This window comes from Nicotiana tabacum, chromosome 19, assembly GCF_000715075.1.
Source record: "Nicotiana tabacum cultivar K326 chromosome 19, ASM71507v2, whole genome shotgun sequence".
Classification (NCBI taxonomy): Eukaryota; Viridiplantae; Streptophyta; class Magnoliopsida; order Solanales; family Solanaceae; genus Nicotiana; species Nicotiana tabacum.
The window spans coordinates 120,832,672-120,859,495 of record NC_134098.1 but is presented as its reverse complement, the minus strand read 5'-3'; the positions used below and the strand labels follow the sequence as shown (position 1 = coordinate 120,859,495).

General features: G+C 34.8%; 1 protein-coding gene across 6 annotated transcripts; it reads right to left on the bottom strand.

Annotated features, from left to right (window-relative positions):
- Positions 1 to 17,181: 17,181 nt before the first annotated feature.
- Positions 17,182 to 26,519, bottom strand: LOC107784183 (cyclin-H1-1-like). 6 transcript variants are annotated; one of them, XR_012702930.1, is made up of 12 exons: positions 26,372 to 26,519; positions 24,794 to 24,864; positions 21,775 to 21,881; positions 21,522 to 21,626; positions 21,369 to 21,442; positions 21,009 to 21,096; positions 20,834 to 20,902; positions 20,676 to 20,720; positions 19,561 to 19,638; positions 17,990 to 18,074; positions 17,760 to 17,848; positions 17,182 to 17,668 (listed from the first exon to the last, which is right to left on the bottom strand). XR_012702930.1 is itself a non-coding variant. In XM_075238514.1 (9 exons), the coding sequence occupies exons 4-9, from the start codon at positions 21,392 to 21,394 to the stop codon at positions 17,663 to 17,665; spliced, it is 312 nt and encodes a 103-aa protein (XP_075094615.1). In that variant the 5' UTR covers positions 21,395 to 21,442; positions 21,522 to 21,626; positions 21,775 to 21,881; positions 23,329 to 23,557; the 3' UTR covers positions 17,182 to 17,662. The 6 variants fall into 6 exon arrangements, 2 of the variants coding, with proteins under 2 accessions (XP_075094615.1, XP_075094614.1); XR_012702932.1 differs by lacking the exons at positions 24,794 to 24,864; positions 26,372 to 26,519 and adding an exon at positions 23,329 to 23,562 and having other exon boundaries at positions 21,035 to 21,096; XR_012702929.1 differs by lacking the exons at positions 24,794 to 24,864; positions 26,372 to 26,519 and adding an exon at positions 23,329 to 23,543.
- Positions 26,520 to 26,824: the final 305 nt, after the last annotated feature.

Below are 26,824 nucleotides of genomic sequence, written 5' to 3'. Positions count from 1 at the left end.
TCAGGCACGCTAGCTAAACTCCATTTCCAAATTTAATTTATGTTAGTTGGACCTGTTAATATATTTATACAGGAAAATTTCAAAAGTATATTGACCCCTCCTTTTGGTTTTTTCAACTAATAAGACGCCATGAGAACTTTTTTTTATTAACAACTAAAGCATTACGTAACATAATAATAAATATTTAAAGCCCTAGCATTTGGAGTTTTTTACACCAAATAAGATTTAATTATATTTCAGAGTGGAGCAAATTGGGGACCTCTAAATATATAATAATATATTTGTCATAATTATTAGGAGTTCCCATATATACTGCTATTAAAAATAAAAAACTTAACAGGAAAGACAACATGTTATTATTAAATTGATATAAAAACTTTTCTTTAATACCAACTTGTTACGACCCCAATTTTCCTCCATAGGGTATCGTGATGGCACCTAGTCTTTACGACTAGGTAAGCCTATCAATTTGCAGAATAACTGAATATAAAACTGAACTCGAATCTCAACACATGAAATATAAATACGATTTGCGATTCAATTAATTTACAACTCCCAAAACCCGGTAGAAATAAGTCACAAGCTTCTAAGAGAAAATACTAAGTGTCTCTATACATGAGAGTCTAAAGAAAATAAGGAAAAATAACATAGTAAGGATAGAGGGGGACTCCGAGGTCTGCGGACACTGACATATATACCTTGAAGTCTCCACGTACGGTCCAACTCATTGGTATCTGGCCTGGTAGGAAGAACTTGGATCTGCACAAAAAGATGTGCAGAAGTGTAGTATGAGTATACCACAACAGTACCCAGTAAGAATCAAGACTAACATCGATGGAGTAGTGACGAGGTACAACCAAGACACTCACTAGTCAAATAACATGTGCAATATAACAGTATACAATAGTACTGAAAAATAACTAGCAATGATAGCAACAAAAATCAACGAGTGATATAAACAACAAGGCAACAAGAACACCATAAATATTGCTCAAGCGAATAATAAACACAAGTACAACCAATTACTCAAGTCCTTCAAAATATACATCTTTTATCTATACGTTTTTTAAATAAAAATCTTTAGAATGTAATCCTTTCAATTAAATATATCTCGAATATATTTCCTTAAAAAAATGTAAGTATCTTGCCTAACCTTGTGTGGGAGAATTTTTCCTTAGGCATTGAGTCTTATGTGGAAATTGTGTGATTAAAAACCATGTACACGAGGTGACGAGTACGTACTTGGTTTATATGTGCAAATTATATTAGCTAAAATTCGTTGACACCCTTATGTATTAAATTAGAAAATTGTTGGAACTTAGTAAATCCTTGATTTGTCATGCCTCAGTTCCTTGTTCGTCGAGTTTGTATTTTATATGATAATTTGGTGTGATTGCCACTTGAATTTTTATGTGAATTTCGTGTGTTTGTTGATTTGATATTTCTTGGAAATAATCACATTATGGATTTTTCATCTGCAAATAATTAATTAAATAAGTTTAAATTGAGGCGTTAATATATTTATCAGAAATTTGGATTAAAGAAGAGGTTGTTCTTGCAGAGTTATTTTTCCATCTTTGCTGTTGCTTTTGAGATTTTATACACATTGTGTGGAGCCTTGGGTTATTTACTGTGAAATTAATTAATTTCGTTGTAACTTTGGAAAGGTTGTGGCCTACGGGCAATTTGTAAATGTGAGTGATTATGTGGTGTTGTGATAATTTTCTGTATAAATTATTATGTGATTTGGGTTACTGTTATGCGGTGTATAAGGGTGGAATTCCATTGTTGATATCATGTGAGCATAAGGGTGGCATTTCATTGTTGTATGTGTGTTGGAATATTGTCTAGGCGGAATGATAAGGGAGGCTATTAAACAGAACGATAAGGGAGGCTATTATAGGAGTGATAAGGGTGGCTATAAGAGCGATAAGAGTGGCTATTGATATTATCAGGGCGGAGGGATAATGGTGGCTATTATTATGAAGTGATACGGGTGGCTATAGGAGAGATAAGGCTGGCTATTATCAGGGATGATACGTGATGATGTGGGATTATTGTGTTGGTGATTTTTAGATGATGTTGTGATTTTCCTTGTGTTTATTTTTATATATTATGCAACATGTCTTGTTGTTTCGGTAAACTTAATAATAATCTGATTCATGTTGAAATTGTGGACCTATGGCTATTGCCGGGCGGTTTATATTATTGGCACGTGAGTTGTCCGGGCGTTTATAAAAGAAATATGTGCACGAGGTGCCAGGAAAAATATAATGATTTTATTATTGGCACGTGAGTTATCCGTGCAGTTATGAAAGAAATATGGGCACGAGGTGTGATGGTAGGCTATAATTACATATTTTAGTCGCTTATTTCACTCTAATTTACTGTACTTTAATTGAGTTTGAGCTTTAATCGCTAGTGTTTTGCACTTATTGTGTGTTTTGTATCTTATAGAAGTGATTTCGAGTGATGTAGATATTATGGAGCTAATTCGAGTGATTTGGAGCTTTGAAGTCTGAGTAAAAGCTCAAGGGATTAAGTCGGGATCGTGTTCGGGGGTCGAGGACCAAGTCTGGATGTCAAAATCGAAGCAAAATCTGTACTCTCAAAAATTTGCACTAATCCGACGTACTGTGAGACGCACTAGTGCAAAAAGTGCCCAGAAATTATTTTGTGAAGTGTTCTGGAAATTTCCACAAGCGCGCCGCATGGTGCGGCGCGGTAGCCCAAAAATGTTAGAGCGACTTCCCATTTCCGCTAAAAAGGATAGTTTCATCCGGGGTTTGTTTTGGAGACGGCTTAAATACACCAAAACACCATTTTAGAAGGACTTTTGATAAATTTTCGACCTAAGGAGACCAAGGAGGCTAAGGAGGAGTTGGAAGAATACAAGCACAAGGATTTCATCATTCCTTCCTCACTCAAGATCCGGGTTTGGATTGAATTTATATTTTCCTATACTTTAGTTACATCTGTGAAGAACTTCTCCATGTCTATGGAGTAGATCCTATTGGGTTTTGATGGATTTGGTATATTGATGATTGTTTGTGGATTATAACTCTATTTTTATGTATTTGAATCGTTTTTGGAAGATTTAATTGTTGCATATATATTCACTTGTTCTTGTAATCGAAAGAGGCATAACTTGTGATATCTTTGCATTATATTGTTGGTTGAGTTCATAGATTCTTCTAAGTAATCGAAAGAGGCTAGTTTAATCATTGATTAAATCTAGTTAGGAGAATAATCGAAAGAGGTTTTCCTAAAGACCTATCCATTACGCATTCTTGCATATCTTCACATAGCTTAAATTGGTTCATATTGAGAGGTTGAGACTTAATCGAGAGAGGAGTTTCTACTAAAAAAATTATATTGATAATTAAGTGAATTCGAGAGACTCACTTAAACATTAGAAGTGAATTATCTAGAGTTAAATCCCAGACAATTATCTTGCACCTATCCTATCAAAATCCCATTTTCTCCCATTGATATCTTCCTTTGCTTAGTCCTTGCTTTGATAGTCACTAGTCAATTGCTACAGATTTAAGATTCTTAGTTAAATATTATTAATAATCTTATAAATCTCAACTATTGATCCTCTTGGATAGCAATCAAGCTAGAAACTACGAGAATACTATTAAATCTAATCCCTATGGACACGATATTATACTATACTATCTTTTACTAGCGAGCATAATTTAAGTGTGTGTTTTACGCTTGTCAATTTTGGCGCCATTTCCAGGGATTTGCAATCAATAGTGTTTGAAATAGTTTGTAGTGCTAATTCAGGAATTAGATTTTAATTTTAATTTTTTTTATTTTTAGTTTTTTTATATTAACTTCTCTTCAAGATTTCTTTTGTTAAAGAAATCTTGAAGAGCATATGCTTGATACTGAACTCTAAATGTTGTAAAGATGGAGTACAACCAGCCTAAGAAAACGGTTGAAGAGTTAGTAGTTGAACATTGTCAGCGGTCTGCTATGTGTTTTAAATGCGGTGAAAATCATCTATGGATTGATTGTCAAGCAGGTAGGTATTCTTCATATGGTTCATATTTTGAAAACTCTCACTTTGTTTATAGTCCGTACAGTTATGGGGATTCATATGGGCACAATTCTGACTCTGGTTGGGATGAATACCCTTATTATGACTGGAATGAAAGAGAAGTGAGAAAATCACCTCAAGGGGAGAATGGTAGTTTAGAAGAGCTTATGTATAAGTTCATAAATAAGGTAGAAGAGAGATTTACACAAGATGATGAAGCCATTAACAACCTAACAATGCAAGTGAGTCAAATAATAAGTACACTTTCAGAAAGCTCATTGCATTGTGATGATGAATATATGGAGGAGATACCCGGTGAGAATGAGCCTACCTGAGATGATGAACATCTACGGAGAGAGTTTTCCACTCTACAAGAGGACTCTGTTTCAACTGAGATGATTGAAAATGAGGCTTTGGTGGATTACGAAGCAATAAAAGAAGAGTTCAAATCCCCATCCACGTATCCACATTAACAATTTTTAGTAGAAGAGAATGAAGAAGCATTGGTCTTGGATATACCACAGGAATATTCACATGACCTTTCTTCTTCATTTTCTAATTCTAACCTTGATCATGTGGATTTTATTTTTGGGGATTTACAAGAATAAGTAGGGATTGATCTTGTGAATGAATACAGAAACAAGTTGAGGATAATCCTACAAGAACAATCCACTGCTAAAAATGAGGCCAAGAAAGAAAGAAAAGAGTGAGTCTTACAAATATCCTTAAAGGAGTTTGGCCCGATGAGCTCCATAAAGAATCCCGGGGAGCGAAAACGAAGAATGAATTCAGAATTAGGGGTGGAATTCACAAGTTCTCGGAAACAGAAAAAGTTCAATGGAGTTTTCTTTACCCTTTGCTTTTTATTTGTGTGTCATGGGGACATGCCACAATTTAAAGTGTGGGGTGAGGGATGTATATATGTATAGAATGTATAAATGTCTATGTGTGTTTTTGTAATTCATTTGATTGAAAATTTTAAACTTTTTGATTTTTCTCGACGATGGATGTCATTCAACAGGTTTCTTGAGGGATTAAGTTGAAAGAAAAAGACAAAAGATTTTTTTAGGTACTGTCTGAATTTCCCCTTGGTTTTTCTTTGTGCCGCGGTTCTTTTTCAAGGGTTTTGTTTGAAACGGGTGTAGTTAGTTTTTTTCTTTTAGAAGTAGGAGATCTTGTGCTGTGATTTTAAATGAAAGCAATATCTCTTGACTTTATTATGCCTTGAGAATAATAAGTGCTTTAGTTGTGACGCTTATGCTCGATTTTTGACTTTTGTATAAGTACCTTAAATTATATGATCTTAACTTTGCTTAACTACTTTGACTAGAGTGTCTCGATGAGTCCGATCCTGAGTGAGTTATGTCTCATGTGTGGGTGAGGTTTCGTGTATTCTGTGCATTGCATTTGATACCTAGAACTTGCCCCGTGTGTTTGCACAACGAAATGGTAGTTTTGTTCAGTCTTGGAAGTGATATAGACATTTCTTTGTTGAGCCTGTTATATGCTTGTACCCACCTAATTGTTATGTATCGGAGTTAACCCTTTTGAGCCTGTAATCCTGTTTCTTTGGCAACCACATTAAGAGCCTTACCCATTTGTTCAAATTGACCATCTATTTGAACCTTGACCTCTCATGACCACTTGAATTTGTTATGAACTTTGTAAAAATTTAAGTGTGGGGTAGTGGTTTGGCTTTTGAGTGGAACTAATGAAATAAGGAGAAAGGTGCACTGTTTTGAAAAAGTAAGAGCCACTTGAATTGAAAAAGAAAAAAATAATAATTGTATAGTTGTGAAAAATATTCATTGATAAGTGGTAACTCTTGATGTAATTGTGCTTAAGAAAGTAGGGAGTTAATATATATTGACGTGAAGGTGGAGTTATGGTTTGACATAAGTGTGGGGTTTTGAAAGACAAAGTGTATGTATTTAAAGTGTTTAGGGAGATGTAGTCACTCTTATATCTAAATGTATACGACCCATCCCGTAGCTTACATTATAACCAATTAAAGTCCTACTTGATCCTTGACTGAATAAACTCAATTAGTAGAGTAGTATACTATGGTCAAGCCTATGGCACATCTTTTGTGGCATATGAATGTTGTTTCTGAGAGTGAGTGAATTCTTTCTATCTTGCGTTCCTAATCATTCTTAACTTTTATTGTGTGCGGAACTACTTTATATTGTTGTGTGAGGGCACATGATTCACGAAGGAAGGTAATGTCGTTGACCTTTATGTTAGAGTAAGTGAACAGGTTGTGAAAAATACGTAGTACTTGTGAGTCAAATCTCGAGGCTAGGATGTCACACTATTGTGCTTAATCTATTTTAATTATTCTTGGTATGATGAGTTAGGAGAGTTGTTTAAAAAGGTCGTGTCTATATAAAGTGTAGTTTGATTGCTTGAGGACGGGCAATGGTTTAAGTGTGGGGTATTGATGATAGGCTATAATTACATATTTTAGTCGCTTATTTCACTCTAATTTACTACACTTAATTGAGTTTGAGCTTCAATCTCTAGTGTTTTGCACTTATTGTGTGTTTTATGCCTTGTAAGAGTGATTCCGAGTGATGTAGATATTATGGAGCTAATTTGAGTGATTTGGAGCTTTGAAGTCTGAGTAAAAGCCAAGGGATTAAGCCGGGATCGTGTTCGGGGGTCGAGGACCAAGTCTGGATGCCAAAATCGAAGCAAAATCCGTACTCTGAGAAATTTGCACTAATGCGACACAATGTGCGACGCGCTAGTGCAAAAAGTGCCCAGAAATTATTTTGTAAAGTGTTCTGGAAATTGCCACAAGCACGCCGCATGGTGCGGCGCGGCATGCGGCGCGGTAGCCCAATAATGTTAGAGTGACTTCCCATTTCCGCTAAAAAAAAGGGTACTTTCGTTCGGGGTTTGTTTTAGAGGCGGCTTAAATACACCAAAAGACCAGTTTAGAAGGACTTTTGACAGATTTTCGACCTAAGGAGACCAAGGAGGCTAAGGAGGAGTTGGAAGAACACAAACACAAGGATTTCATCATTCCTTCCTCACTCAAGATCCGGGTTTGGATTGAATTTATGTTTTCCTATACTTAAGTTACATTTGTGAAGAACTTCTCCATGTCTATGGAGTAGATCCTTTTGGGTTTTGATGGATTTGGTGTATTGATGATTGTTTGTGGATTATAACTCTATTTTTATGTATTTGAATCGTTTTTGGAAGATTTAATTTTTGCATATATTCGCTTGTTCTTGTAATCGAAAGAGACATAACTTGTGATATCTTTACATTATATTGTTGGTTGAGTTCATAGACTCTTCTAAGTAATCGAAAGAGGCTAGTTGAATCATTGATTAAATCTAGTTAGGAGAATAATCGAAAGAGGTTTTCCTAAAGAACAATCCATTGCGCATTCTTGCATATCTTCACATAGCTTAAATTGGTTCATATTGAGAGGTTGAGACTTAATCGAGAGAGGAGTTTCTACTAAAACAATTATACTGATAATTAAGTGAATTCGGGAGACTCACTTAAACATATGAAGTGAATTATCTAGAGTTAAATCCCAAACAATTATCTTGCACCTATCCTATCAAAACCCCATTTTCTCCCATTGATATTGTAACGATCCAGCCAATCGTTTTGAGTATTACAGCCATGTTCTCCCATTTACAACTCTATTTGTGCTTTATAGTTGTATTATGACCTATCAGATTAGTTAGTTCGGGTCCGGGGAGATTTTGGAACAAATTGAGACACTTAGTCTCATAATGGAAAGCTTAAGTTGGAAAAGTAGACCGGATATTGATTTATGTGTAAACAACCTCGGATTTGAATTTTGATGTTTCCAATAGCTCTGTATGGTGATTTTGGTCTTATAAGCATATCCGAAAATTATTTGGAGGTCGGTAGTGGAATTTGGCTTGAAATGGAAAAAGTTAAATTTTTGGAAAATTTGACGGGGGGTTGACTTTTTGATATCGGAGTCAAAATGCGATTCTGGAAATTGGAATAGTTTTGTTATGTCATTTATAACTTGTGTGCAAAATTTAAAGTCATTCCGGATTGATTTGATGTGTTTCGGCAAAAGATATATAATTTGAAAGTTCAAAGTTCATAGATCTTGAATTGGGGTACAATTCGTGTTTTAGTGTTGTTCAATATAATTTGAGGCAACGACTAAGTTTGTGTCATATTATGGGACTTGTTTGTATATTTGAACGGGATCCCGAGTAACTCGGTGAGTTTCGAGGTGAGTTTTGAGCGAGTCCAAGCATTTCGGCACTCTGATGTTGTTTTGGAATGTTGGAAGTGCAGACCACACAATTTCATGTGCTGAGGCACATTTTTGAGTATTGTAGCAGATGAAAAAGTGCTGCAGCATATGAAAATGTGAGGACCGCAGAGGAAATATGCGGACCGAACAATTTTGTCTGCGGTCGCACTTCAGGGTGTTCTGCAGGTTCATTGGTCCGACTTCGGAAGCTTATACCTTTTGATCCATAAGGAATTTGGAGATGATTAAAAAACAAAAATTGTAGCACTTCGTGTCTAGTTTCCAAAAAGGTAAAGAAATTATCATTTGGACATATTTAGAGAAAGTTATGGCCAATTTACTGAAGCTTGGTAGTGGAAAGGTTGTGAAGTGCGTCCGCATAATTTTTTGTGCGACTGCAGAACTTGAAAATGTGCGACCGCACTTGGAAATGTGTGGACCACACAGTGGGAGGTCAGAGGGTGTACTATATAACCGAGGCCTAGGGTATTATTTTATTTTTGGGACCTAGAAAGCTCGGTTTGTTACGATTTTTAATGGGATTTTCAAGAAATTCATCGGGGAAAGTGATTCTAGCTCGAATTTGGTTAACATATATGAATATTTCATTATTTTCATCATTCAATTAGTTTGATATGAAAATTTGGGGAAAATTGTACAATTTCATTAAAATGAATTTTTGGGATTTGAATATCGATTCGGAGTCGGATTTGAGTGAAATTAGTATGGTTGAACTCGTAATTGAATGGGTTCTCATATTTTGTGAGTTTCATCGGATTCCGAGATGTGGGCCCCACTATCGATTCTTCGAGCGGAGTTAGAAATTTTTTTAAATTGTTAATTTGTAAGCATTAGAGTAAATTGTGATTTATTTGCATGCTATTTGAATAGATACGGATCATTTGGCTTGAATTGAGGAGACATCAAGTCGTATGGAGGTTGATACGCATGGAATGGAATTTTCGGAGTATTGTTTAGCTTGCTCGACATTGGATTCGTCTTGTTCAAGGTAAGTAGCTCTTCTAATCTTAGAGCTGAGGGTCTGAACCCTGAATATACGTGTTATGTGTTTGGTATTGAGGTGACGCACATGCTAGGTGACGGGCATGTGGGCGTGCACCGTGTGAGTTGTGGCTCTGTTATTTATGTAGTATTGTGTAGTTACCTGAACTTATCTGAAATCATGAAATCTCTACGTACTAGAGTTATTAAAATGTGATTCATGCTATAAACTATGTTTAGGCTACATGCTTATCCTGTTGGGACCCACCGAGGTCATTACTGTTGTTGAGTTATGTGCTTTCATTGCATTATATACTCACTCATACGCATTCATATGCATATCATATCTCAGTCTCTGTTGTTATTTATTGATACATCATATCATCATTTTCGGGCTAGTTTCATGACATTGTGAGCCCGTGAGAGAGAGACTGGAGAGATTGATAACTGAGTGAGGCCAAGGGCCTGATTGATTATGATATTGATACTATGGCACATGATTTGTCCGTGCGAATTATAGCGCTTGGGCTGAAGGAGCCCCTCCGGAGTCTGCACACACACCTAGTGAGCGCAGTTGTTATTATTGAGGGATGATCTTCCCTGGACATGGATCTTGTCCGAAGCATTATACACCTGGAGATGGATCATCTCCACGGGCTGGATTGGCCCTACTCGGTACCGAGAAACTGATGATCAGTTGATGTGTATATTTCGGGATGGATCTTCCCTGGGCCGGATTGGCCATATACAGTACCGAGTGATTGAGCATGATGAGTGAAATGTGTGAGAAAGTGAGATTGAGTATTCTGAGAGTGTGAGTACATAAGTTCATCTGTGAGATACATTACATTGACATGCACACATGACATACATGCATAGAGATGTATTTTCCTCATGTTGTACGGTATCACGTCATTCATGACTTCTCACACACGTTGACATATGGGCATAGTGATGCATTTGTTTTACACCGGCTATCTGGAAAGGAAATGAAACATCTTAATTATTATTGAAAGAATTTTTGGGAAATATTTCTGTTTTCAAACTTATTCATATTTTTGGCAACTTCGGTAAACGATTTGGATTTCACTGATGTACTTGGAAGGCAGAACTATTTTCAGAAATCATGATTAAGCTGAGCATTTTATCTCTGAGTTACTTCTTTTGTTACTTGCTTTATGTTGTTATGAAATGTTGTTAGTTATTGGTGGTGGACCCGACCTTGGTACAAGCCCGTCACTACTTTCAACCTAAGCTTAGGTTTGTTACTTATTGAGTACATGGGGTCGGTTGTACTCATACTATACTTCTACACTTTACGTGCAGATATTGGCTGCTGATGCTGCTGTGTTCGTTGGGAGGTGGATCTGAAGATGTACCCTCGACATGATTGTAGCTACCTCTTGTTCATGGTAGCCTTAGATTCATAAAACTCTGTTTATGTAATTTTCAAACATATGATGTATTTACTTCATACCACCTTTGTAAACTCTATTCTTAGAAGCTTATGATTTATACTACCAGTCCTTGGGGATTGTATAAGATTTAGATAATTGCTTTTGCTTAATTACTTTATTAATTATTACTGTAATTGGTTAGTGGTTAACTGGCTTACCTAGCGGGTTGGGTTAGGTGACATCACGACTAGTTGGATTTTGGATTGTGATAGATATCTTCATTTGCTTAGTCCTTGCTTCGATAGTCACTAGTCAATAGCTGCAGATTTTAGATTCTTAGTTAAATTTTATTATTAATCATATAAATCTCAACTGTTGATCCTCCTCGATAGCAATTAAGTTAGAAACTACGAGAATACTATTAAATCCAATCCCTGTGGACACGATATTATACTATACTATCTTTGACTAGCGAGCACAATTTAAGTGTGTGTTTTACGCTCGTCAAGGTACTGAAGAAAGTATGATGATTTTATTATTGGCACGTGAGTTATCCATGCGGTTGTGACAGAAATATGAGCACGAGGTGCCGTGAAATTATTAAAGTGGACTGAGACCCGTAATTTTTATAATTATGAAATGTGGTTACAATAAATGTAATAAAATCATAAATTCCTAAATAGTATGAGTTTCAATATAGTTCAAATAAAGAAAAAAATAATTAATACTAAAACTTTAGGTAACTTTAAATTTAGAAAAATAAATAAATGATCATTTTGTTCAGTGTGAGCAATATTTTTAAAAGGTAAAAAAAGCGAACAATATTTTGCTAAGGACTTCGTAGATAGATAGATAGATAGATAGATAGATAGATAGATATAGCTAGATATTGTAAACTCCTATAGATTATAAATTCTTAAGTATTACCGGTAGCACTATTCCTATTTGAAGATAATAGGAAGGCGTGAATTTTCTTACAATATTCAAGACCTTCTGTTTATTTTCTTCTTCTTCTTTTACTCAAACAACGAAATTATTAAAAATTAATTGTAATTTCCACTTAGAAGGAAAGATCTTAGTTTACTTTGTCCTAAATATTAGGACTTTCTAAATTATTCAAACAAGGAAAGATTTTTTGACCAAAGTTTTAGTTGAGTTTAAATTCCTAAATATTAGAGGAGTAATTTAATTACGGTTTTGTCCAATTTAAACTTATTTTTAAAGGTTAAAAAAGGCGAACGACATTTCATTAAGGGCCTTCGTGCTTTTAATATACTAGATAGATTTAGTGTACGTGCGTTGCACGTGTAATGTGCGTTATGCACAAAAGAGTATATTTTAATTAGGTAGAATAAAAACTAATTAAGCACAATAGTAATTGTGATGACCCAAAAGGTTATTTTATGTTTTAGAACTCGAATCTGTGCTCTTAAGCCTTAAAAATCTTATTTTTACCCTTCTCGATTTGCGTGCACAGTCCGGGCAGGTTTTCGAAAAGCTTTTATGTTGAAAACTGATGAAAATAAGAATTTTTGCCTTAAAACTTTATTTTAGTTGACTCCGGTCAATATTTTTGGTAAATGGGCCCGGATCCGTACTTTGACGGTCCCGATAGGTCCGTATCGAATTATGGGACCTGGGCGCATGCCCGGAATCGAATTCGGAAGTCCCTAGCTCAAGTTATGAATTTTTGATGAAAATTAAAAGTCTAAAAATTAATTATTTTTAGGAATTGATTGATGTTTGGCATTGTTAGTACCGGGTCCGCATTTTGGTTTTGGAGCCCGGTACAGGTTCATTATGATATTTAAGACATGTCTATGAAATTTGGTGAGAAACGGAGTTGATTTGTCGTGATTCGGGCGTCCAGTTGAGAAAATAGAAATTTTAAAGTGTTCTTGAGAATTTCATTTGATTTGGTGCTAAATTTAGAGTTCTAGATTTTTTTTGGCGATTTGATCGCGCGAGCAGGTCCGTATGATGTTTTTAGACTTGCGTACATATTTGGTTTGGAGCCCCGAGGGCTCGGGTGCCATTCGGGCGATGCGCGAGTTGAGTTCAAACCTCAACAAGGCTGCTGGTGCACCAAATCTGGTGTGCCCGCACCTGCTAGCCTTTGGTCGCAGGTGCGAGCGAAAGCCCCGCAGATGCGACCCAGACCTGGACTTTATTTTTCCGCAAATGCAGACTTTTCTCCACATGAGCAGGATCGTAGAAGCGGAACCCTGTCCGCAGGTGCGGCCCCAGTTGGCCTAGCCCTTTTCCGCAGAAGCGCACACTCCGTCCGCACATGCGGATGCACGGGTCAGACCAAAGCACCGCAAGTGCGAAGGTCGCTGGGCAGTGAGCATTTACTTCGGACTCCAGCCATTGTTCTTCTCGTTTTCAAAAGGATAAGAGGCCCAGAGCGATTTTTTATAGATATTTTCTTCCCCAAATCATAGGTAAGTGTTTCCTTAACTCGTTTCTTTCAATTACCCATTACATTTCTTGAATTTTCAACCTAAAATCTAGAGTTTTCATGGTAGAATTAGGGGTTGGGGTAGAAAATAGGGATTTCGGAAATTTGGGGATTTAGACCTCAATTTGAGGCCGGATTCCAAAACTAATTACATATTCGAGCTCGGGGGTGAATGGGTAAAAGAATTTTAGTCCGAACCTCGGGTTTTGACCAAGCGGGCCCGATGTCGATTTTTTGACTTTTTGGAGGAAAATTTGGAAAATTTAATTTATACAATATAATTGATTCCTTTAGCAATATTTGATATTATTGAGTCATTTTTGAATAGATACAAGTGGTTTGGAGGTGAATTCCAAAGGAAAAGCTGTGATTGAAAATTAAGTGGCCTTCGGAGCGAGGTAAGTGTTGTGTCTAACCCTCACTTGAGGGAATTAGGAACCTTAGATTATTTGCTAAGTCAAATTCATGTGAGCGGCGTATATGTGAGGTGACGAGTACTTATGCGCCGCCAATTTACCTGTTTATTTTTTTCATGTTTCTCTATTTTTCTGATATTGTCCCATTCCTATGCCAAATTGCTACGTCTTATACTAGTGTTGTTCAAATTATCGTTCTTATCATTTTTACGGAATTTTCTGGTGATAATTGAGTTTTTATTTCAAAGTTAAGATTGATATTATGGAACCAAATGTTGAAGTAAGGTTTGTACTTGTTATTCTATCTCCCTGTTGTTATTTATGCATTGCATTATGGTAAGGGAGAGTGTTAATGCAAGAAGGGTGATGCCGTGCCGTATTGTGAGTATTAATGCATGAAGGGTGATGCCGTGCCGTATTGTGAGTATTAATGTACGAAGGGTGATGTCGTGTCATATTGTGAGTGTTAATGCACCATATTGTGAGTGTTAATACACGAAAGGTGATGTCGTGCCATGATATGAGAGTAAAAGCACGAAGGGTGATGCCGTGCCGTTTCTATTAATTTTATGGTGAGATTGAGAGTAAAAGCACGAAGGGTGATGCCGTGCATTTTTCCTTACTGTATTCACTATTCCTGTTGATTCATGGTATATTGACTGCTCCGATGATCATTCTGTTGTAGTTCTTTATCTTGTATTCCCCTCAGTATGTCTCCCCTCCCGACATTTCCTGTTTAGTTCTTCATTCCTTTTATTTGCGTATATACTGTTAAATTGTACAGGTTGATTGTACAGGTTGATTGTAGGTGTCTCGTCACTAATTCGTCGAGGTTAGGCTCGACACTTACCAGTACATGGGGTCGGTTGTACTGATGTTGCACTCTGCACTTTCTGTGTAGATTTTGACACCGGCTCAGGTTGATCGAGATTTGCTATTGGTCTGTTGTCCGGAGACTCAAGGTAGATCTGTCGGCGCTCACAGACCTTGAAGTCCCCGTCTATCTTTTTATGTCCTACTGTTTTCTTTCATTCAGACAGTTGTATTTCTTTCAGACTATTACTTGTAGTAAGTTCTAGAATGCTCATAACTTGTGACTCTAGATCCGGGTGGTAGTAGTTAATACATATTTATGATATTCCGCACTTGTTATATTTCATTGTAGTTAATTAAATGTTAATTACTTAACGGAAATAAGGAATTGGTAAAGGATTCTCTAACGTTGGCTTGCCTAGTAAGTGAAATGTTAGGCGCCATCACGGTCCCGTCGGTGGAAAATTTCGGATCGTGCCAGTAATTAATAATTTGGTATACAATTTGACACATGAAAGGATTTATATAGAGTAAATTTATGTGTAGGTAATAGACAAGAAAAAATTACAAAATAATAAAAACTTCTACCAAAATAGAAGTCACAAGTGCTCGTGGAGAATCTAATACTACAAAATTTCCTAATCTAAGATAATTTAATAACAAATAAAGTCATTTAATGAGAGTTGAACGAAGTAGTGAAAGTCTAGGAAAAATTTTATTAACTCTTCTAGAGTAAGAAAATTTTACCGGCATAATTTCAGTAACAAAAGAAGTCACTACTCCAAAGAGTAAAGAGAATTTAACCAAGTCCAATAGAGATAAAGTCATTTACTGAGAGTGAACGAAGTAGCGAAAGTTTAGGAAAAAAATTTATTAATCTTCCTAGTGTAAGAAATGCCAAAAAACATTTACCAAATAATTAAGGCAGAATTTTAATAACAAATAGTAGAGGCAAAATTTACCAAATAATCTCGTGAGCCTTCCTAGATTGTTAATAACATGGGAATAATCAAATTAATTAAATGAATATTTCTAAATATTAATGAAATACTTAAATTACTATATTGTCCAATGTGAATTCTATGTTTTAAAGAGTAAAAAAGACGAACGATATTGCGCTAAACCTTCGTGCTTTTAATATAGTGTGTATGTGTATATATATATGGCTTTTTTGTTGTTGGAAAAACTAAGAAAACCAAATACCAAAATTTGTGAGACAAATGATTAATACTTCTAATCTAAACCAAATTTTGGGAGGAAAAGGATTAATACTCCTAACATCTACCAAATTTTAGGAGGAAAAGGGTTTTGGCAAAATTGCGGAGGGATACTACAAGAATACTAAATTGAAAGGTATCGTCATATCAAATCAAAAGGATTTAAAATTTTAGGAGTTCTTATATATTTTAAATAAGTAAAAATTTCTAGTAAAAAGATTTAGTTAGATTTTAAAGTCCTATTATGGAATTGATTAAATGACTATTCCTAAATATTAGGAAATTAGTTAAAATGACTATTTTGTCTAGTGTGAACTCTATATTTGAATGGTAAAAAAGACAAACGATATTTCGCTAAGTGCTTTGTGCTTTTAGTATAGTATAGATAGATAGTAAGTGAAAATCGCTTCCAAATGCTATTATAATTAAGACGTTTCAGCGCGGCTACTCTTCGATTTTTTTTCTTCTTTTTTTTTAGGTAACTCATTGTGTTTTTTTTTTCTTTTCTGGATGATCTCTTGTTGTGTACACTCTTTAATTTTTGTATTCCCCTTTGTTGTGCTAATTGATGGTCTCTTAAGATAAAGATTTGGAAAGGAAAGGAAGAGTTTAGGCAAGAGGAGAAAAGATTGGTGGTGACAGCAGTTGTGGTTGGTGGATGGAGACTTCGTTAAAGATCAAAATGAAACAAATCTATTCAAAGCAAACAAGTGGTTTTAAAAGAAAAAAATGCTATTTAACGAATTTAGGTGTGAAGTATTCAAATTAAGATTCCCTATATAGGAAAACAAACAGGGCCTAGCTCTGTTACCTGTTAAGGTCTTTCTAACCATAAGATTAAAGTATTTTGTTATGCTCGGATGATTGGAAATAAATATGGAAAAGAGATTGGATAAAATGAAAAATAGTACTGGCTCCGATCGAGCACGTTTATTGCACTGAAAACAAAGATAGGATAACGGTTACTTTTCTTTTTTATTCAGTCCTTTGTTATGTGTTTTTCCTATCTTTTTTATTTAGTTAGTTTTCCTATCTCTTGAACGAAAGAGCAACACGTATTTATCATAATTGTGTTTTCCTTCTTGTAGAAGAAAATTATAAATATCTCATATTTGGCTAATCTCTTTTCTGGTAGAAAAATATTTTGACTTCTATAATTGATGATACTTCCACAATGTAGTGCCTAAGGGGTTTGAGAGTTTGTTTAGGGGGAGAATTCGGGACAAGTGTTAGCCTGACACTTGTATTTGTGAGGTTGTTCTCTCGATATTTTGTACTCTCCTTTTATATAGTGGATTGCTCATCTCCGTCTGTGAACGTAGGTCAATTGACCGAACTACATTAAGTGTTTGTGTTTCATTTGGTATATTTCTCTTTTGGTTTCGGATTTATCGTCGTACAAGGTTTGCTTTACTAGCTTCCGCATGACACCGGGTTATTAAGTTGGATGCTCCACGCTACAGTATTCCTAAAAAGAAGATCCTGGTATGGTTTAGCCCCTGTGTGATGTTTTTCAGCAAAAGCAAAGACCAAAAGGTAACAAGCTCCAAATATCCAGTCAAGTAAATGGAAGGCCAATCAGATGTCAATTTCAGGTTTATCTTACTAGTTGGGACATTTCAGCAGACTATACAATGACAACTTATGAAACCATTCGAGCAAAATGTGAAACGGTTGAACCATCTCCAATGAGGGCAACCACTAAGTCAACCACCTGTCTGTTCGCGCATACACATCTTAAGGATCATTTAGGTCCAGTCAAAATCAACCTTTACCCCATTTGCAATGGTTAGTCTAACTTCGGGCATGGCAGTTCAAAATTCCCATCTGTAAGGATGCTTCTTCTCTCGACCTGATGCAAAATGCAGTAGACTTGCACTCTACTTGATTTCTACTCTATATTAGGAAACTGATGAGCAGCAATGACAATAATTATTTCCACCAGCCAAATAGCATATGCTTGAAGCAACGAACTTGAGTTAGAGCAGCTCAAGACATGTCCATAACCACATTGGAACTATCCTTGAATCTATGCTTCCTGTTCTTACTCCTGCATTTACAAACCAGCATCATTTTCTGGCTATGTATTGCGAAACCAAAAGCCGACAAAATGACGACCAAATCAAAGTTGATAAATGTACTTGTCATGTGAACCAGGTTCAAGACATGATTTGAGTTTCCGATCAAAGTGCTTCACATCTTTGGAAGTAGGAGTCACAAGTTTACCAATCTGTTCAAATGCCAGGAGTTCAGGCAGTACTACATAAGCCCGGAAGAAGATCTCGGGAAAAGGATAGTAATATTTCCCGAAAGAAGAGGAAAAAAGATAAACAGTTCCAGACATGCAGTAATAACAGGATTAAGTACTTGCCAAAGAATCAATGGCATTTATAGAAGCAGTAAGTTCTGAAATGGTATGAGCTGGATGATGACGTGATAGGACACTTCTAAGGTACCTGATTGAAAAACCATTATCATGTCAGTCAAAGGATTAAGGAATTATTATGGATTCTGTCCAAATGAGACAGAATCTGCTATGCCATGCTCTGTGTTAGCTCTATGCAAAGCTGCTAATGCCAACTGAAACAGGTAAAAAAAACTTAAAGCAGAAAATTATCGAAAAAGATGTGCATGTAAGGATTATCTATAGCACACTTTAATAGAGCAAATCATCACAGAACACAAAGCCAGAGTTTTGCTTGACTGTGGTATCCAACAAGGTCATCAGATAAAAAGTTTCATTTGGGTAATATGGTACCATTCAATGATAAAGTTTATTCTATTGCTTTTTGATTTCTTTCAAAATTCAGTCTGGTCCTCCGCCAAAACAGCTAATCTAATATTGACTCATCATATAAAATGTACAGCGCAAAAATATGACTCCACTGGGCATAATGTGGCCAAAATAAAGGACTCCTCCAGAATCTAATCCAAATCCATCTTATGGACACATTATCCAATTCTGAGAAGAGGCTTTCCTTTGACTTTTCTAATGAAACTGTTGTGATGCTAGGGCATCCATCTTACAGTGAACAAAAAGGAAAGAAAAACGTAAGTTAAAAAAAATGAGAGAATAAATCAAAAACCCCAAATGCTTAGCAATGTATGATGATGAGATCCTACCGTGAAATTACCAGTTAATATCATCCTCCGGGTTTGAATGATTAATGAAAATCCCACTCAATAAATACTACAGTAGATTAGTAAAATCACTAGGACGGCAGGAATCCTGAACCAACTAATGGCATCTCATAAACTATTGGTCAGCTCATCCATACCTAGGGTAAACAAGTACAGACTCAAGATAGCTCCCTGGTGCAAACTCACATAGGAAACTCCTCTGTTCCTTCCCCGCCATCCTTACAATTGTGATCGCTCCTCTGCACATGTCTTTTGTGGCATTTATATATTTGATGTGAATTCTTTCTTCTCAACACCAACCAAATAACTTTTATTGCACTTTATCTTATGTTTATCTAGATTAATGATTATCATGTAGAGATTATTCCTCCCCCTCTCATCAAAAAAAAAAAAAAAGAAAAGAAATCAATCATCATACCAAAAATATAGCCTCTGTTAATTGCCAGGGGCAGTTAGGAGGAGCTTATGGGAAATTATAGTTAGAATTGCTTCTTCTTCTTTTTTTAAAATGTAAAAAGAGCTAGATTTGATCTAGTTTAATACAAGAAAAATTTTATCTGTCAAGAACAGAGGAAACATTCTCCAAGTCCACGCTTTACATGAAATCAAAAAGTATGAATAAGGGAAATTTCAAAAGTTTATGACCGAGTTAACTAAAACTTCTCTTGCAGTAAAAGATGAAGCAAGCATCAAAGGTATATGTATCCGTTAATATAATCCTCTATAAGTAGGGAGAGCTTACAGTTAGATCTATACAATATAAAATCATTCCAATAGAGCATGTAACTGATAAAATAATACCTGCCCGGGCGGGAATAGAAGTGGTCCATTGGTACGCATAATCTTATCTGCTTCCATCCTAGCAGTTTCAAGTGAAGCCTGTACTTGAAAAGAATATACATTAAGCTGGTAAACGATTCCATAGGTTGGAGTAATCTGAGTTGAATTATCTCCCATATATAGTGTAAGTGTAAGAACTCAATAAGGAATTACCAAATTAATCCATTATCTACAGAAGATAAACCACAGTTAGTAATGCATCTAAGCATGTCCAAAATGTCACCAACTAGGCAACTACTTATGAGGGAGTCTATTCCTTGTTCTTGTTGGAAGTTGCATACACAGAAATGTTTTGAACTAAAAATTGCAGTTCAAAAGACAGATTTGCTGGTTGGTATCAGAGGCGGATCCGGGATTTAAATTCAATGGGTTCAATTTTTAAGATTTTTCACATTGAACCCATTATATATTTAAAATTATGGGTTCAAATCTATTTTTTTACAATTTTAATGAATTTTTACACATAAATTTCTACTCCGCGTCGAAAGTTATGGGTTAACTCTCACACTGGATCCGCCTCTGGTTGGTATCTCTATGAGCTAGATATAGAAACTAAAATCTATGATGTGAAATTCTAAGAACCCTAAACTGAACTATCAATGATTGATGAACCTCCAAGATACTACCAACTTTAATGATGTTCAAAAGAGAACTGATGATATTCTACCAAGAAGATGCATTAACCTTGATCGTTTGAGGAACCATTAGGAACAACAGCAATGGGAGGAGTGAAATCTGTATTTGTTCCATCAGAAGGAAACTGAAGAGTTTCAATATCGCATATAGAATTCCCTGGTTTAGGTGGTTTAACTGTGAACTACTTATTGAACAACACTAAACAACGTTCAATTGTTAGAAGCAAAGATTCTACAAGGAACAGAAATAGTCAAAGAGGAAAATTATATGGCAAAGGAAATAACACATCTATTCCCAAGCAACCCCCTCCCCAGGAGTCAATTGTGGCCCATTTCCTCCACTTGATCCCTTGATAACTCAAACCCTCAACCTCAAAGTTGGAGGTGGAGGGAACTTTCCACTTGAGCTACCTTAGATTGCCAAAAGGAGATAACAATTACCTTCAGTGCCACAATCTGGTCATCATCTTTAGCTCCGCAGAACTCCTAAAATTTCAATAGCAATACTCAATAATTGGAATGAAGAAAATCAGCAGTACAAGGTGTGGAAATAACTACCAATTATTTAGGGAAAATGAAACAGATCAACCGAAAAAGACCTCTAAATCACTGATAAAACCATCAAGTGCATGATATGGAGCATAAACAATAAGATCAAATCCTAGACTCTGCAAAAGAAAGGTTAGAAAAATTGCTTAGAGCAAAATATAAAAGGAAATGACCTTTAAATAAAATTCATGCCTGGAAAACCAGCATTTCATTATTGAGAATTACATGATGAACCTGCCCGATCCCCTTACCAAGCTCCTCAGCTGATACATGATTTTCCTCTGCCTTGCAAGCTGCATATATGCAGGTTAACCTACAGGGGGGGGGGACACTAGTAAGTTATGCCTTGTCAAGTATCAACTACCGTATGCATCATTATATGTAGACTCCAGATGACTTGTTTATGTTTTTAAGATGCAGTTCAACTTGAATTTGGCAAAAGTACTTATTGTCCAAATGACCAATCAAGCAATGCAGAAAGATAGGGGGCTTCTGCTTTCTCTCTTTCTCACATTCTCACCCTCTTTTTTTTTGGTTAATTTGGGGGGGGGGGGGGAGCAAAGAGAAGACAGATAAGAAGCTTACATTATGTTTTTGGGGTGATGTTCCATCACAGACCATTGCAGATAAAACCTCTTAAAGTAAATGAGAGCTGTTGCCTGCAAACAACCGTGAGAGCTGTTTAACCTTCTACTTGATTTATTAATAGTAGCTGATTCAATAATCAAAACTTTATACCTGAATCTTATGTGGGAACTTAAAAGCATCACAGACGTCTTGAATTTTGAACTCGTAAAAAGCCCTTAGAAGTTGTTCTTCTTCAACCTTGAGCGGTTATGGACGCTTTTCAGCAAACATGCCAACCAAAAATGGGCAACCAAAAGAATGATAAGAATTATGATTATCTCCCAGATTAAAGGGAGGTAAAACAGAAACTATATACTGTAGTTTCATTTGTTTCAAACTTCGAGCCGAATAAAAACAAGCTTACCACTATATTCATTTTGGGTTTCAGCATACAAGAACGACCCATCAATATCAACTTCCATTCGTGTTGTTCCATACTTCACAATCTAGCTATCAATATTACCAGTAAGCCTACAAGCACTGAAAATCAGAGCTCTGTTCTGGACCATAAACTTTCAGGCAATGCTGCTTATAAAATTAGGCGAATGTTAAAGCACAGAGAAAGTTAAACATAGTTGTTTGAAAAAAACATACAGCAAGCATATATAACTTCATACACCATACACATGATAAAAGTTTACCAGCACCCTGTGTTCATCAACCCAATGAATACATGAGACGTATGTTCTTTATACATTGTTATCACTAAATTATTGTTAATTAATACACATTCTCATCTCAATTTATGAGTTAACCATGATAATTTGTATAGTGTGGTGTAAAACTGGGTGGGTAAGTTTTTAACCCATGCACATTTGCACTTAAAATGGAAAAACTAATCAATGTGACAACAATAGCACAATGTCGAAAAACACATCGATATTGCCTTCAGCCAAACAAAACCTAATTAGGTGAAAAAGGACACATATACACAAGCACACAGAAATGAAAACAAAAAAGAAAGGCATTAAGGAAGTGGAGGGGTAAATTTCACAAATGGTCATATAAGTATGACTTTTTTTCACCAAAGTCATATAACTTTGTTTTCTCACATAAAAATCATATAACTATGACTTTTTTACATCAAAGTCATATAACTTTGTTTTATCACACAAAAACCATAAAACTATAACTTTTTTTCACCAAAGTCATATAACTATGTTTTCTCACACAAAAATCATAAAACTTTTATTAACTCACACAAAAATCATAGTGATTGGAAAATATAATTTTTCAGTAGTATTTTCTTATTTTGTGATTTTTTATTTTCTTATTTTCAGTCTAATAAATAATAATCCAATTAAAATAGGGATGAGCCAACCCGACCTGGCCCACCCGACCCAATACTCATATATAAAAATTAAAATATTCAAAACATGATACTTCTATCTTTTATTTTATTTTTCTCAAGATTTTTATTCAAATCGATAGCATTTTTATTTCAAGTGTTCTCTAATTATACCTTTTATTTCCTTGTTTTTTTGTCAGAATCTCATGCATTCCGAACTAAGTTTCTTATGGGGGAAGAATTCACTTTTAGTATTATTTTAACTTACGTATATGAGTATTGGGTCAGGCTGGGTTGGGTCATTCCTATTTTAAGGGGAAAATATAAAATTAATCGGCTGGCCGAAAGTAATTGCATTTGCTAGCCAAAAGGCATAGCATACCTTTTCAAGTGCTTGTTTGGCTCTTTGATTAGCAGCTTTATACTTATCATTCTGTGAATAAAGTAAACCACTCATAAACACAAAAACTCAAATCAAACGAGAAAACGAAAAATAAAAATCCATATTCTCCAATATTTGAATCTTGCTGAATACTTCTATGAATACAAATACAGCAAAGCCACTTTACCCCAAAAAACAAAAACAAAAAAAAAAAAAAAAAAAAATAGGGGTGAGGAATTGTAACTCACAATATCTTGGGGAGTAAAAATCCAATTGGTTCTATGAGTAGATGTCATGAAATAAGCCATAAGTAACTCTGCCGATTCTAATTTTGGTTTGGATGTTCTCAGTATAAATACGCTAGAGGAAACTGATGTTTCAAACCTAGGTCCCTTTTATACCGCACACTTTTGTTTTTTAGTTGTTCACACACCAACAACAACAAGGACAATGTAGTATAATCTCGGGTCCGGAGAGATCAGTATGTATGAATAACTTACCCTAGCCTGGTTAGAGGTTTTTTCCGACAGATCCTCAATTCTGTCTTTTCAAAAACTCAACACTTTATTTTTGGGATAAATCGATCTCACAACCTTATTTAAACACTATTTTGTTTTTAATTACATTTTCTTACACCAATAACATCATATGCTTAAGATCACAAGAACTTTAAGTGGGCCTCTGGACATAAGTATTGTAAAATTACAAAATATGGGCAAAAAAATTTTTAAGTAAAAATAGTATTTGAAATTTAGAATTGTGTTTGGATATGAATATAATTTTGGGTTGTTTTTGAAGTTTTGTAAGTTATTTGATTGAAAATTTTGAAAAATAGCTTTTTGGAGTTTTTTAAATTTTCAAAAATTTCCAAAATGCATATCTTCAAGTGAAGATTGGAATTTTTATGAACAAACGCTAATTTCGAAAAAAATAATTTTTTTTGGAAAAAAAGAAAAAAGAAATTGTGTCCAAACGGGCTCTAAATATATTTTTATTTTACTAGTTTCTCGATACGTGTGTTGCACGTATATATCGAGTCAGGAAGTACATGTCCAAAAATAATATCAACATTATTAAAATAAAGCTTTGACTAAATAATTATACATGAAATAATAAAGTAAAAAATTTTGTGAATACCACATAATCGGGAAAAAGTAATATAGTATCTCTTATTTGGTTTCAAATAAGGTCTTTCGCTTTTCGACATGATCGCTGAAAAGTGTTGCGTGAATTTTTTTTCCCTGTTAAAATTTTTTCATAATTGATGTCATTAATAAAAGACAATATAAATAAATAAAAAATATTAAAAATAAAAATAATATTAGCTCTTCATCAACTAATATTATAGGCCTCGAAGCACCTTTATGTCTTGGATTTTTGTAAATCTTGATGAATCTCTTGAATTTCTAATAGTTTTATCATCCAATCAGATGAATATATTTATAGCTTGTTCAATGGTACACCCTTCGTTGCTAATTCTACTACAGTGAGATGGTCAGGGGGAACAAATTAAGCAAAAGTAATATAATGGTAATAATATAAGATATGTAATATAATTTCTATTATGATTAACTTTTTTTTATATAAATAAACAGCAATTTAAAACAATAATTTGTTACAAGAGTACAAATAAATTTACATTGATTGTTGCAATAATAAATTTGTTCCAAACAAACGTCAAAGTTTGTTAAACAAACCTAACACTCTGCATACCTTATTTTTTGACAAGATTAATTGGATTGAGAGTTGCTTATTTCTTTTCCCAATAATCCATAAAACAAACACTGCAAAAAATGATGGGCATAAAGAGAAATCGTTACTAATCATTCATTATGCTATGCAAAAAGAGAATAATCACATCAACATATACATGGAACCGCTATCTTTTAGCTTTCTATCCAAAAAACGGTTGAAACACAAGAACTGTCAACTATTTTTTCGCGCATAAAAATATATACGTATATAGCTAGCATTGAAACACGAGAAAAGAATGAGTTTTTGTGAGAAAAAAAAAATACTTGAATAAAATAAACGAATAATGTTAAATAGGTGTAATAACTATACATGATTATTTTCAACCAAAAAAAAAAAAAAAAAAAAAATCTATACATGATTATTGAGTACTAACCAGGTAACATCCAAAAGCAAATTAATATAGTACTATTTTTAATTTTCAATGAAAAGTTTTCTCTGTGCTAACCATGAACAAGACATGCACGGAATATCATATATCTTCATCCACCAACTGATTTTTTGCATCATCCGCGTGATTAAAAGCCTCTAAATCAAAGCCATAGTAGACGGCCATAATCCACATGTTGCGAAAAAATAATTTAATTATAGAAACACATCTTACACACACAACCATTAGTCTCAGGCTTGATAAGGAAGAATAAAGGCGAACATTTTGCAAATTTCGCTACTACATTACATGTAGAATTTTCTATTTGAAACCCACTAAAATAATGACGTAGAGGCAAACTTCTTAACCAGTATTGAAGCAGATGATAAAATGTCTAAAAGTTGCCAAAAATGATAGTAGAAGAACAAAAGAAGAGTAAATTGGACGAGGAAGTTTTAATTCAAAAGTTGGAGGAACTTTTGTGAAGGAGTGTATCCCTTCATACAACGATTAACGAATAACATTGAAGCGTGGTCTTTTAATGTCTCTAAGCGGCTGTTTTTTAAAACGCTATTTTTAAGAATAACATTCCCGAAATAATCCCTCTGTCCAAAAATTATGCATTTATAACAAATATTTACGTAATTCCAACTTATGTATTATTAAAAATAGCATGATAAAATACACATACGTATTTCTTTTAATTTTAACAACTCAGTACTTTATGCATATCAATATTACTATTTCATAGTATTTTCGTTATTATGATGGCAGCATATATAGCAAGGGGATACAAGATCGCTTCCAATGGGCTTCAGGAAATAAATTACAAGAACACCAGTCCTGACTAGTTACAATCTCAACGGTAGACCTTAAACCACGGTCTTCCTACCCAACCCTTTTGCGCCTATCCCTCGATTTAACGGGTTAACTGAAGACCACCGGTTATGTTTCCATAACCAGGGTTTACTGTTAAAATTAATAACTGCCTGGACTATATTGTTCTTAATTAACCTAGAGCACCATCGGGGTTGATACAATAAAAACTAATAACAAAGCATGCCAACAAAGTAGACTAGTATGGCTAAGTTTAACACACAAGTATTTAGCCTATCATTTAGACTAAATGAATAACTATAGTATATAAACTACAAGAACTGAAGAAGTACCTGAGACCGCCGAGTTCTGGTCAAGTAGCCTTTTCTGATTTTTTATTTCCAAAATAAAATTATTACAAAGGGAGATTCACAAGAGAGGTTTAGAGAGAGGGAGAGTTATGCTATTCTAGAGAGAAGTCAGAGCATTTGGCTAAAGCCTGCTTCTCTTAATGAATTCTAACTCCTTATATAACGGAGTGTCTAACTAAAAAATAAAAGAAATGGCCGACAAGATTGGCCGACAAAGAAAAGATAAAAAGTAATAGAAACAATCAACTTTTTAAAAAGTTGATTCCTTCAGACCCGCTGCTTTATTAAAGTATCTGGTTTCATTTACTTTATTAAAATTTTTTATCTTCATTACCCCAATAATTCATTGGTGGGGCCTTCAGTCTCTTTCATACTTTACTTTTTCCTTTGTTGGTTTTATCGAAAGATTCTTCCGCACTCCTTTGGAATTATTGA